The 13,386-nt window shown below is 43.5% G+C and overlaps 1 protein-coding gene across 1 annotated transcript in view; it reads right to left on the bottom strand.

The window, feature by feature from the left end:
• The window catches only part of lonrf1l (LON peptidase N-terminal domain and ring finger 1, like), a 15,967-nt gene extending 2,581 nt beyond the window's left edge, over positions 1–13,386 (bottom strand). The window contains exons 1-11 of the mRNA XM_048243156.1: positions 12,627–13,386; positions 10,838–10,953; positions 9,985–10,107; positions 6,491–6,718; positions 5,459–5,678; positions 3,420–3,522; positions 3,188–3,302; positions 2,366–2,487; positions 1,977–2,135; positions 1,322–1,484; positions 872–1,024 (exon numbers count right to left, since the gene is read on the bottom strand). Of these exons, the coding sequence (XP_048099113.1) occupies positions 872–1,024; positions 1,322–1,484; positions 1,977–2,135; positions 2,366–2,487; positions 3,188–3,302; positions 3,420–3,522; positions 5,459–5,678; positions 6,491–6,718; positions 9,985–10,107; positions 10,838–10,953; positions 12,627–13,251 (2,127 nt within the window). The 5' untranslated portion in view covers positions 13,252–13,386. The remainder of the gene's footprint in view (positions 1–871; positions 1,025–1,321; positions 1,485–1,976; positions 2,136–2,365; positions 2,488–3,187; positions 3,303–3,419; positions 3,523–5,458; positions 5,679–6,490; positions 6,719–9,984; positions 10,108–10,837; positions 10,954–12,626) is intronic.

The following is a 13,386-nucleotide window of genomic DNA, read 5'->3' as shown; positions in this document are numbered from 1 at the left end:
ACAAGACAAAAGCACCCCCCCCACGAGTGATGCTGTTCTATAAATGTTTAAGCTCTTCACCCCAGCACTAGAGAAAACCCTCAAATCAAATTCAAATGATGTAACTTCCACAATGGAGCCTCTGGGACACCCTGGGGAATCCAGCAACATGTGGAACCATGCAAGCCAACACACACAGCATGCATGGAGCAGGGACTACACCAACATGTGTATATGGCAGCCAAAGTGAGTCTGTGATTGAGAGAGGTGTTTGTGTGACTGTGTGTGTGTGTGTGTGTATTTGTTTGTGTGTGTTTGTTTGTTTGTTTGTTTGTGTGTACACTAGAACACTCTACTTCAGGACAATCTTGTGACATAACAGCATTCTACCAGTGTTACGTGATTGTCCTCATGGCAACCTCTGCCCTACTTCTGGCGCTACAGTCCACACTCTCACGCGCCCCCCCCTCCCTCCCATGCCTGACCCTGTGCTGTGCTATGGAAATGAGTTCACTCGAACAAACGGGAGGGCGGGATTAACCCATCTGAGGAGGCCCCCTGCCTGATCTGAGATCAGCCAGTGTCAGAGGTCGAGACACTTGATGAGGACCTGTGCTGATGTTAGTGCCCTTAACGCTTCTCTGGTACATCTGCACTACATGAGCCATCAAGTCTTTCCTGAACAACACAGCTGAAATTGAGCATACTTAGCCACTCATGTATATATTCAGACAACACCTTTTCCCCACATTGAGCAGATATATATTCACAATGACCTCCAGTACTGATAGCATGTCACTTTTTAAACTGAACACCCAAAGGTAGAAAATCAGACAACTGAACAGGCAGACAGGCAGAGAGACAGACAGACATACACATTTATGGCCCTTACCTGGATGTCTGCTTCTCTCTCAGGCATTGGCCCAAAGTGCTGTAGAATCTGGTTACGGAATCTGGTTTTGAGGTTCTGGAACCAGGTGCAGGCTTGCTCATACACTTGATCGTGCAGCTCCTGCAGTTTGAGCAGCTCCTCGCCATCACTCACCTGATGAACACACATTCACACAATTCAATACTAATACAATGACAATATTATTATGTACTAATTATTCATACTGATTTTATAGGACCATGGTAATAATATCCAACAATGCTAAAAAAAATAGTGTTGTTATTATTGTTATTATTATTATTATGGTTTATTTTTATTATGATTCTTCTTCTTATTATTATACAGCAATTCACAGAGCCAATAACATTCAGGAGAAGTGATAGCTGAACAGTAGAGAAGCCCAGGAACCCTAATGAGCATTGGCTAACATGCTGTGTCTGTTCTGCTTACCTTGGTGTCTTCTAGGTACTGTATGTCAGCAATGCAGTATCCATCCTTCATGCTGCGGGAAAGCACACGGAAGCGCTTCCCCCCGATGGTGTCCACCACTGAGCGTCCATCAGGAAGGAAGTGGACGCTCCGGATCAAGAGCATGCAGCCGTAGTCCACAAACCTGAGAGAGAGAGGGGGTTGTGGTTAGTGGGGTGTCGAAGCCACTTCCATGGTTGTCCCTCTTTCACAGTTGTCAAAACAAATCAGGTATGTCTGCATACTACATCTATACTGTATCATTAATGATTCAGGAACTACAGGACCTTGGGTTTGGATTATTTTTCTGCTAAGACACGATGCTACTCCTCTACCACAGCTGAGTCATGGTGGTAGGGAGGTGCTACTCCTCTCCCACAGCTGAGTCATGGTGGTAGGGAGACACGATGCTACTCCTTCCACCACAGCTGAGTCATGGTGGTAGGGAGACACGATGCTACTCCTCCACCACAGCTGAGTCATGGTGGTAAGGAGACACGATGCTACTCCTCCACCACAGCTGAGTCATGGTGGTATGGAAGTCAAACTAACAGTGTCTGAGGTGGAGTGTTTCAGAGGACGTCAAAAGTGTCTGTCTGAGGGGCTGGGTTTAGGGGTGCCAGGGTGCCATCCTCACCCCTTCTGGGAGTCATTGATGCACATGCCGAACTGGCGTGTGCCCGTGTCCATGCAGCGGCGGATCATGAGGCGGTAACGCGGCTCAAAAACGTGCAGCGGGCAAGGCACTGTGGGATAGGCCATGGTGCACACGAAGATGGGCACGCTCTTCGTCAGGCTGGAGGAGAAAGAGAATAAAGATGTCAGTTTCACTGCAATAGCAGACAGACAGCCAGGTGGATGCAGGAGGGTATCTTTAAGGAACCTTCTCAATTTACAGTCTCTTCATGGCTGACTCATCATGTCAGATGTACAGAATCGTCATGTGTGCTGAGCAACTCACACTCCTGTCCAAATGAACATGCCAGTGGCTTGTCTGCTGTTAGCTGAACTGCTAACTGTACTCACTCAGACAGCTCTTTGGTCTCCTCCACGTGGACCATCTCCCTCTCCGAGTGCTCTTCTGATAGGTGCTCCTTTATTACACTGTCCAGGACACTTGTAACGTTGTATTTTCTAGCGGCAAGATACTAGGGAACAGAGAGAGAGAGATAGAGAGAAAGAGTGACGTGAGAAGAAGGGAGAGAGCGGTCATCCTGCCTAGCCACAAACCGGGTCTCCGGGTCCTAAACCTGCCGCTTGACCTCAACAGCCAAGCACGCTGATATAGCAGTCATCGCACATACTTAACCGTAACGACGGCACTCCATCACAAGAGGAATTAGAAAGAACAAGACCAGGAACGATGTAAGAGTGAGATGACAATAAAACTACAGTGGCTGTCCCACAGTCATGGGAGGGGTGGCCTGGACTTAGCATTACATAAGTAATGCTTGGCCTTAACGATTACATAAGTGCAAACACAGTTGAGTAAGAGTGCATTGGGCCAAGTGCAGGAGCTTTGCCCCAGGAATAATTCCACAAGCCATTCAGTCTGCCAGGTCTTAGTGTTGAGCCAACATCTGACTGACACAGAAATATCTGGGACCCAAAATGCCTTTCATTCATAATACCACTTTAGATGTTTTGCCAAGGCCTCTCTGTGTTTTTTTTTTCTAATTCAAAGTTTGTGAAACAGAAAAAAACAGTGCTAGCTTCCTGTGTTGTCCTGAGATAAGCCCAATTATCCTTACAGAACAATCCATTCAGCTACTTCTCTTCTAGGTGGAGCAAGTTCGGTAAAGAGCCAGCTCAGGGTGAGGTGGTTGTGTCTAGGCAACAAGCTCCTACCTCTTTCAGACTCTCTTTGCAGAGGGGGCACTGAGGTGTGTGGTCTAAACAGCGCTCCAGACAGCTTTTACAGAAGGTATGGCCGCAGGGTGTCGTCACTGGCTCATAGAACAATCTGGAATGAAAATATAAAGTATCCCAAACCATCAACATAACAAATAATGAATGGAAGAAGTATGTTGCTGTTTGTTGTGGCTAAGATGTTAATCGAAATAATTGATATTGTTCTCACCGTATACAGAGGGAGCACTCAAAGTCATTGGGGTCCAGCAAGTCCCTGCTCAGAGTCCTGTGGGAGGTAGGGGAGGTTCTGCTACCGCGAGCACTTGCGGTCACTGGAGCAAAAGAAGGAGAGCACAGGACAGGGCAGGAGGAGGACAGCAAAGGAGAGGAGAGACAAAAAGGAGATTAGTCACTTATCTGTTAGATGCATTCAGCCTGCTGCGGGTTAAAGTTCGGGCTGTAATGTGTTAGGCTGATGCCACCACTAGTGGGGATTAATTGACACAAGAATGCTTCTTTTTCTCAATTCAACTAGACAAAAATGGAACTAAAACCCAACTAGACCAGCAGAAAATAACCAATCAGAGTCTTGGGGAGAGGTTTAAACATATGAATACCCACTAACAGTAGTGTGAATGTGAAGTCAATAGGTCATGTAAATCTCACATTCAATACATACATATCATTTAAATTTAAAACAGCTGTGGTGTAAAGGTACATGCAATAACTATGTTATATATTAGCTAAACTTCTCTCAGTGTTTCCCATACATTGACTTATTTGTGGCGGCCCACCACAATATCAACATTGACCACCACACAATGATTTTCCTGGTTGTACTAAATTGTGCTTAAATCTGGTTAGAATCATAACCACACTGCACTAATTTGTTAAAAACTGTTGCATTCAAATTAATTCTGCAAACCTACCACCACAAATAGAATTCAATTATGGAAACACTGTCTCTATAAGCTCTCTGCTGTTTCTGCTGTTGTGTGTGATGTTGCATGTTGTGTGTGATGTCTGTATGCTACTGAGACCTTGAATTTCCCCTTGTGGATCAATAAAGTATCTATCTATCTATCTATCTATCTATCTATGACTGTCAATAACTATGTTATATAGCTAAATCTCTATATAAGACTGTCAATAACTATGCTATATAGCTAAACCTCTCTATAAGACTGTCAATAACTATGTTATATATTAGCTAAACCCCTCTATAAGACTGTCAATAACTATGTTATGTATTAGCTAAACCTCTCTCTCGTTTTGGTAAAATTTACAAAATTAAGTTATTGTACTCACACAAACGGCCATAAACTAAGCTTTCCAACGATATGTATATCGAGGGTATTGCAAAAAGTATCGCTAAGATAACCGCATCCAAAGTTGGCATGGTTCTCCTGTCACAATACGCCAGAAAAGGAGAAAATCACCTTTTTAAGTAAATTGTCACGTGCGATAGTGTGAGGGCACAGCTATGATTAGCCTTACGGTAGTATGACTTTGAAGCGGATGACTGACTATGCAGTTTCAACCGTTCAATGAGTCTTTTTCTGCCCCCTAGTTAATACCTGGGACAGTCATAAGGTGTCACTGTAGAATAATAATTAATTTATTTCGGGGGAAGTAAGGGGAGAGGAAGTTCTGTGTACACAGATTGTGTATAGCCGAGCCTACTTTTAAAATGCGCTAGCCTACTTCAATGGAAAACTTCTCCTGGTCCCTAAAATGACGCCAGGATATTTCTAAAAGTTCGTGCTTTTGACTGTTCGTGCCCTGAAAGGCAAGTCTTTCACATTCATATTCGGTTACATCTGCCAAGAACGATATACAGCTGACACATTGAGTAACGAGTAATGAGTAGCCTATAGTAAATTAGCTCTACTGTACCCTACCGTAAAACCTTATAGCGGCGTGGACAAAGGGAATGACTGCTAATGTGTTGAATCTTCACCTAAATAAAGTCAGGGTTTAACAGTCAAAACTTATGTTTATCTGTGAAATTTGTTCACAATATGAAAGTATAGACTGTATACTGTTGAATTATGCGAAAACGTGAAATTCGACATTTTAACCTGTACGTTTGTTTATCGTGGATTTTCTCAAAATAGCACTGTGCGCAAAACGACTGGTTTCGCCTCGCAGGGTCACATATTAGCTAAAGCTCTCTATAAGACTGTCAATAACTATGTTATATATTAGCTAAACCTCTCTGTATGACTGTCAATGGAACACTAAAGCAGCGTCATTACTGCCTCTTACCTCCTTGCTTTTTATGCTTGTTGGCTCCGCTGTGGACAACAGACGATCCGGCTCCTGATGATGACAACTTCCTTTTGAGCAGTAAGGCCTTTTCCTGGTCACCTAACTGGGGCGCGGAGCAGACCCGCTTCAGGCCCTCCTCTCCGATCCCGCCGTGGGTGCGTAGGGAGTGAGCTCGGCTCAGGCCTGACCGCTCCAGACTCTCAGACCGACCCGCCTTCTGATGACGCCAAGAGGAGGAGGGAGAGAAACAAACCACAGTGAGATATCAGGCTACCGAAATCATAATAAAAATCAAGCTGACCAACATGGATATTCTCTGACGCACCAAAAAATGTGTGCCAACAACAGTAGTGCATAAGCCTCTCATAGAACTCTTCTACTTAAGGATAGCATTCAGGAGCAAGAAAAATGGATGCTTTAACGTGGAACAAAAGCCAGCTGCATTTTTTAACTCATGAGTATACAGTGGCATGTGATTCGATAGATAATACATAAAACATCAAGAGGAGCGGGACCATATGCATAACAGATAGTGTGTCCATCTTCACAGTAGCAAGATCACTGGCATCAAAAGCACACAATCTACGGGATGAAAGAGCGCCTCTCTGCCAAGGCAGCTAACCACGGCCAGCAGAGAGAGCAGCCAGTCACACGCTCACATGTGATGAGCCACTTGCAAAACAACTTGGACTCTATCAATCTATTATTTTGCTCTACTCTTTCCCCATCAGTTAGCAATGAGTTGTTTCAAAATCACTTTTAAAGCACATCGTTTCACTAAGTTTGAAATCGACCTCCATTCACTGTAGCTACGCATTCTGTGGGTTTATATAAGTGCAGCTGGCTGTTTCACAGCTTTGCTTTGTCCACCGCTCTGGGGTGCGTTTCCCAAAATCATAGTTGCTAACTAAGTTAGCAACTTTGTTGGTTGCAATGCAATTTCCTATTGACAACCAACTAAGTTGCTAACAGGTTAGCAACTATGGTTTTGGGAAACGCACCCCTGTTTGGCTTGCTGCTGGAACGTACCTCAGGAGGGCCTGGATGGGGGTGGGCAGAAGCGGCCCGGAGAGGTGCCTGACGCTGGGGGGAGCAGGGGACCTGCTGCTGCTGCACTGGAGCATGGGAATGACTCTTCTCCTGGGAGAGGTCTGACACCTGGGCCTTGCTGCGCAGGTGCTGGGAGGTGTTATGGGCCGTGTCACGCAGGCCAACCTTCACACTGTCACAGGCCGGAGACAGCAGGCTATGGAGGATCTATAAGGGAATGCAGAGAGAGAGAGAGAGAGAGAGAGAGAGAGAGAGAGAGAGAGAGAGAGGAGAAGGAGAAAAGAGTGCGTTTAAAATATGTTTTTAGAACCTACGCATGATCAGAGGAGAAATACAGAAAAAGCAGTTGATGTTTTGACACAGACACGGCCAGTAATGGGCCTTCAGCAGGGCCAAACCGGAGCTGGACAGCTGCACTGTATAGGTGTCCGTCAGTCAGGGCGAGGTGAGGAAAGACTAACAGCAGTGGGGGATGGGGGAGGGGGGTGGAATCTGGAAACTGGACCGTGCCAAGACTGCGCACAAACCAAGCGGGTGCCTGAGAAAAGCCATCACCACCCCTTAGCTCCACTGTGGCTCGGAGACGGGACAGTGGGACCCAGAGGCCAACAGACTCAGGACTCCTTCAACCAATTTTTACCCTTTAACCAAATCACCATTTTGTTGTATTCTTGTCTCATCATTTTTCTGTGGGATCCTGCTTCTGCCCTAATCTCAACCTACTACAACGTAAGTGAAAGCACCCATGTCTCATGGTGTTATTCACTGTTCTTCAGACACAATCATCCCCATAACTACAATAGCTGCTGTACACAAGACTGCAAAGATTTTATGAGAAACTCAGCGTTAACCCTAGTATCAGTGATAACTATGGGTTCAACTTGCACCTGGCATAGAGAAAGTTGTGTCTGGATGATTCTGCAACTCAGTTAACTAGCCTTGAAGGCTTCCAAAATATTGCAGATTACGGGCTGCATTTTGCACACTGGCGGTAAAACTCGTTTTCCACCCACGCAAAGTTTAATTCGGTATTTTGCAAATTAATTTTTTTAAACAATGTGCCTAGGGGTGTGGCAATTAACAACCTAGGGAGGGGCCTGGCGCATTGTCTAAACATCGCTATTGTACACCTGGTCAGAAGTCTATGGCGAGTTGTTTATATGTTATTTTAAGAGCGCATTGTCAACAATTATATTGGCAGGTGCACGCACCATCCTTCTATCATTCATGAACGCACACCAACGCAACCATGCAAAACATTACAAATTGCACGATTACAATGGGAAACATAATTAGAATAAAGATATTACGAAATACTGTACATCTCATGATGAGTAGTTATTCACCATCTTTTGCAAATTGGTAATGACGGTTAAAAGTGATTAGGGGAGAGGCGAGATACAAGTATGGAGCACAGCTGAAGACACACTGTCACGAGATATAAGCAATTTCTCTGCAGGATAAACGTTGTTTTATTCAGTCATTTGAGCAATATTAGGGTAAGTGTTGCTTTTTCCAGCCTATGTTTTCGATGGTAACCCATTGTCAGTCAATAGTGAAAGTAACTGCATATAACAGTCTTGTTGTTGACTGACATCTTAGTGAAGTTAGTTTCACTTTGCCAATGAGTTCAAATAATAGACGAGTGCAAATGCGTGAAGGCTACGCTAGGTTTTAGTAAAGCATGGTTTAGGAATGACTATTCCATACGGTCTCGCAAGCAGCCTCCTTCAAATGCGCCGTTGAATGCCAAAATACCAATGCATTTATATGACATATCGCGCTTTGCGCCTTTAAAGGGAATGACAGATGTCATTCTCATTGGTTTAAATGATGTTACGCCCCAAACACACCCATATGACTGATTAAAAAACCTAGGAACACCTTGTTGCGCCATGCGCTCCACGTTTGATAACAAAACCCCTCCCAATGTGAACTGGACATCCTACTAAATTTGAATAAACTTTTGACGAGTGACGATGCGCTTTAGAATGTCATGATAGGGCCCTACATTAGTGAAACAAGCCTTAAAGGAACCACGTAGAAAGGTTAGCACACAGGCTGAAGTCAAAACAGTTTGCAGACAAAAGGACTAATGGCCGTACATTATTTTAGTGTTTGTAGGGTGCAATAGCTCAATCCTACAAAGGGATGTGAAAACACGGGTTCTCTTTTACTATGATCTTAGTAACCTTACGGATGATGCCTATGTTCTTTTGCATTGTATGTTTTATCTAGAATTTAAAACTTAAACTGTTTACCATGTCGCTTTGGTTAAAAATGCGTCAGCCAAATGTAATGTAATGTAATGTAATATAATCTAGAAGGTTTTGTGACTGTGAGCTCATACTGCCAGCCACTACAGGACCTGGTGTCCAGACACACTGATCTGTGCCATAACAGTACACTCTGATTCTACTCCCCATTCCTGCCCTCCTCCCCCCTTGATATCTCTCCACAACTTGCTCAATCTTTTCCCTACTCTCTCATTCCCTCTCCTTCCAAATTCCTGTCTCCCCCTTTCCCTGCATAAAGGATCAACACACACTCAGTCCAAATCATGCCAAGAGGATGTTTTCTACTCTTCAAAGAATGGTGAGGTCTGTGCCCTTCTCTGAGAAAGAGGAACGAGGAGAGAAGGGACTTCCATTAGAGCTGCCTTTACTGCAAACACCACAATCTAAAGCTGAATACTGGTCTAATGTGTCATGGGGATGCAGCCATGGACAGAAACATAAACAAGAAAACAGAGAGAAACAGAAACTAGAGAAAACAAGGCCTCATTTTTATGCAACAACCCGAGTTCTCCACTTGAGTTAATGTCATTACTTAGAAAGTCACAAGGCTTGACCCAGTAGAGACAACTTGTATAATCTGATAACGCACTCGCATGCTGGCTTGAAACAGCCATTACATAACATGTGAAACTGTGCTGTGGAACTTTAAAACATCATTTTCTGACAGGAATGTAAATTTCTCTATAACTCTACAGTCTACACAGGATAACAAGATACACAAGATATCAGAATAACAGGATGGAGGACAAGCCATTAGGTACTGATTAGATCACTCTAAACAACCTCATAGTGCTAAACCTAAGACAACCCATCTCACCCAATACCCATTTCTCATCACTCTCATTCATCTCATTCATCAGCCTCCAACACCATGTGATCTATGTTCAGCATTGCTTGTTTCTCACAGCATAAAGGAGCAGGGAAGGGGTGTGTGCACGCACCACACATGTGCCAAGGCTTGCACACAAGGTGTAGCCAACATTTCCAAGGTCGGCCGCGAGATAACAATAGGGACAGGATGGTGGGAGGCATTCTGACTTAATTTGACATAATGATTAGGTTCTCACAAGACAACATAGGCACCATGGCCTGGTAAACATAACAATGTGCCAAGACAAAAGGCCTCTCAAAAGCAAAGCCAGCCATGCCATGAAACAGTCAGCCAGAAATACTTACCAGCTCTACTTCCCGCTTGGCTTGACAGAAGTTTTCATCCAAAGCCAGGCAGTGCAGGAAGACTTGAAGTGATTCATCGACCTCACCCATCTCTTGCAAGACCTTGGCCTTACGGTAATAGCCCTGGAAAGAGAGAAAGCGATAGAAGTTGTTCTTAACAAACCATGCAGATCTGAACAAGCCACCATTATGTGGGCATGAGTATACTGATACAAGACTTGGATAACCAGATTCTTGTAAAAAGGGCTGGCTAAATACACTATTATGTGACTGCACATGAATTTGTATTGTGAAGATTCCCTTATGGGATCAAAAGAGTAGAGAGAGAATAATCATACATGTTGGGCATTTAATACTAAACCCTTTTATTTTTCATTCCAAACTTATCTAATAACTACATGATGTATCAAGGCAAATGCAATGTTCAGCTGGTGGTAAAAGTCTTTGGAAATGAGTATGTATTTATAGAAAAACAAAAGGCAACACTGTGAATACATAACATTAACAGAGTGTGGGCCTGCATCATGAGCTAGTCTAATTAGTTTACACAAAGCTAAATTTAACCGACTGATATAGCTACTTGACAGTGATAAAAATACTGGCAAAGAAGATGACAGCTCTCACAGAGAAATCCCCTTGGATAGAGGGTTCCTTGAAAATGGCCTGCTGACCCACATAAGAGACACACCCCTAATCCTGGCCTCACACACGTTCTCCTTGGTCTCTAATGGTCTCCATTACAAAGGCATGAAACCACACCAGTTTAGCCTTTGCTCTCCATCCAGTACATGTGAGTAGGCTCGAGAAAGCTCCATCAGTGAGAACACTGAGAGGCCTCATTCCGTTAACCTACCTCTGGTGAGGGGGCAGAGGTCAAGCAAATGTCCAGATCTTCCAGGGCCTTCAGATGCTGCCCCAGCCCCACCAAGGCATCGGCACGGGAAGCACGGACACGAACATCACCAGGGTCTAGGTAGAGAGAGAGAGAAACAGAGACTTTCAAACTTGTCCGTTTCGAATTTTAAGCCATTCTTTTCTAATAGGTTAATATACTGCATTTGTCAATTTTTTTTTCGTGTAAAATAGCTGATATCATGACATGGTACTCCGCTGTTACAGTAACAAATAATAATTATAATAATAATAATAATAATAATAATAATAAAACATTATTTCAGTCACCTTGCTTGACTGTACTACTGAGTGAAAAAAAAATGCCAGTGTATGTTTCAAGCGGCCGTGCACACACTTTGCAATACTCTGCAGGCACGGGTCACCCATTTCTGTTACATAGCCATCCTTCAGTCAGTTCAGGACATTAAGTCAGTACAACATTACAATACAATAGAAAAAGATAACTGTAGGGATGTCTGTTTTCACTGTGCACTGTGATATTTTTTAAAGGACAGTCTGCATCTGATTGTTCTTCACCTCTTCATATTCATTGATTCATTGCAAATCTGGGTTTCTATGATGTATTCAAGAATCAAGAATATACGTTTCAGGCACAGCCCTGCATTCCAAAGCTTGGTTATGACACTGGGTGAGGGTGCATCAGATGTGTCCGTTATAACACACCAGTATATTTGACAGATGTACAGTAGGCCTACTCAACTTGAGACATAACCACAGACGCTTGTACGTTATTCCGTTATTGTACAGTTTATAAGTAGAAAGACTTCATCAAACCACAATTTAATTTCACTAAGACTGAGGATTCTTCCTCTGAAGTTTCCACTCTGCTCAGGACACATGCTGTCCTTATTGCTCAGTACACACTTCAACTGTTATGTCATCAGGAACAGGTCACCCTATGAGTCTGCACCATGACTATCCTATCGGCAGACCTGTCTGACCTAAATACCTGTACAGCTATGTCTGAACCATGATCTAAATCATGTCAGTCTAATTTCAGAGTGCATTATCCTGATGCAACACAGGTTTGAATGGCTTATGTGTTGGCCACTCAGCCCCTAATTGAGCACATAGCAATGACATTACTATAGCCTACCAAATCCTAGTCGTGTGACCAAGGTTTGCCAATAAGCTTAAAGCTAAATATTAAAATTGTGGATTTCTATCACATCATTCAGCGTGCCGGATAAATAACTTATCTCCCATTTCTGTTCTTGGTTTAAAAGCTGTCCAGGGACTGACAAGATACTGATGATAACGTTAGCTTACTAGCATGAGATGTTTTGCCTTGAGACAAAGTGTTAGCCTTGAGTTACATTAGATTTACAGTAAAGTAAATTATTGGAGAGGTAGGTTAACACTAGCAAAGTTATGCGCACACTTTTTATATTGCTGTCTAGGTTACAAAACATGTTGCACTATGTCACGACCTCCCTTACACAACGAGTCGCTGCTGCGCATGCTCTCTTTGCGACGGTTTTGTAATAAGGTTACATGATTACCAAAAATATGTTAGCTTCAAGAGTAAAGGCTACTGGATATGTTGGTCAGTAGAACGCATGCCTAAACTCCATGTGAATGCGTATTTTCAAACATGAAGAATGAACACCAACTACAGTAGCCTACTGTACATAATTCCAGGGCTAGGGTCCTGGGATGGCTGGTTAAGTCTGACATTATCCTGTGGTGAAAAACAGATAACAAAGCAATAACTTACTGTCACTTACCCGTATTTATTACACTGTTAGCTAATGCAAGACCCTCTTCAAACTTTTTTGCTCTGATTAAACAATCTGTCTCAGTTATCGTTTTAGACCTTTTCATTTCATCGGGGAAACATTTTTCGAAAAGTCCGTTGAGAATCACATTTGTTCGGCACAGTCCTGGCCTTATCCTTAAGTCCTCATTGCACACCTTACATTTAGAGAAAATGCCAAGTTGTAAACATTTCCTACAGTAAGAATGCCCACAGATGACCGTGACAGGTTCGCCAAGAAATACGTGACATCCTGGGCAGTTGAAGATGTCATCCTCGGCACCTGCCTGATGAGTGTTTATCAAAATCGAAGGCGTTTCCTCCTCAACCTTTTTCTTGAAGTTCCGCAGAATGCACTCCACCAAGGTAGTGAGCTGATCTGGTCGTACAGAACCATACCTCAAAGCCATAGAAAATATATCGACGGCTTCTTTAAGACGGTTTTCTGACGCCAAAGCGTCAGCTTTTAATAAAATTAGTCTCTGGTGATCTACATGGTCCTCTTCTTCGTCCCAATCGAAGTCGCTTTCGGGCGCTATGAAAAATCCCCCTTTCTCCTTCAACGGGTCTTCTTCTTCGGGAGCCTGGAGAGACATTGTTCAGCGGTGACATACAGCGTCTGATACCAGCTATTCTATTCTGTTACAAATTGTTTAGCCATCTCTGTACAATACAGCATGAGAGCCAGCTGGAACTGTTGCCGAACCTCTCTGGTCTACACGTTACATAAA

The sequence above is a fragment of the Alosa alosa genome, chromosome 1, assembly GCF_017589495.1.
Source record: "Alosa alosa isolate M-15738 ecotype Scorff River chromosome 1, AALO_Geno_1.1, whole genome shotgun sequence".
NCBI classification, from domain to species: domain Eukaryota; kingdom Metazoa; phylum Chordata; class Actinopteri; order Clupeiformes; family Clupeidae; genus Alosa; species Alosa alosa.
Note: the sequence above shows the minus strand (reverse complement) of the source record. Positions and strands in the feature narration are given on the sequence as shown.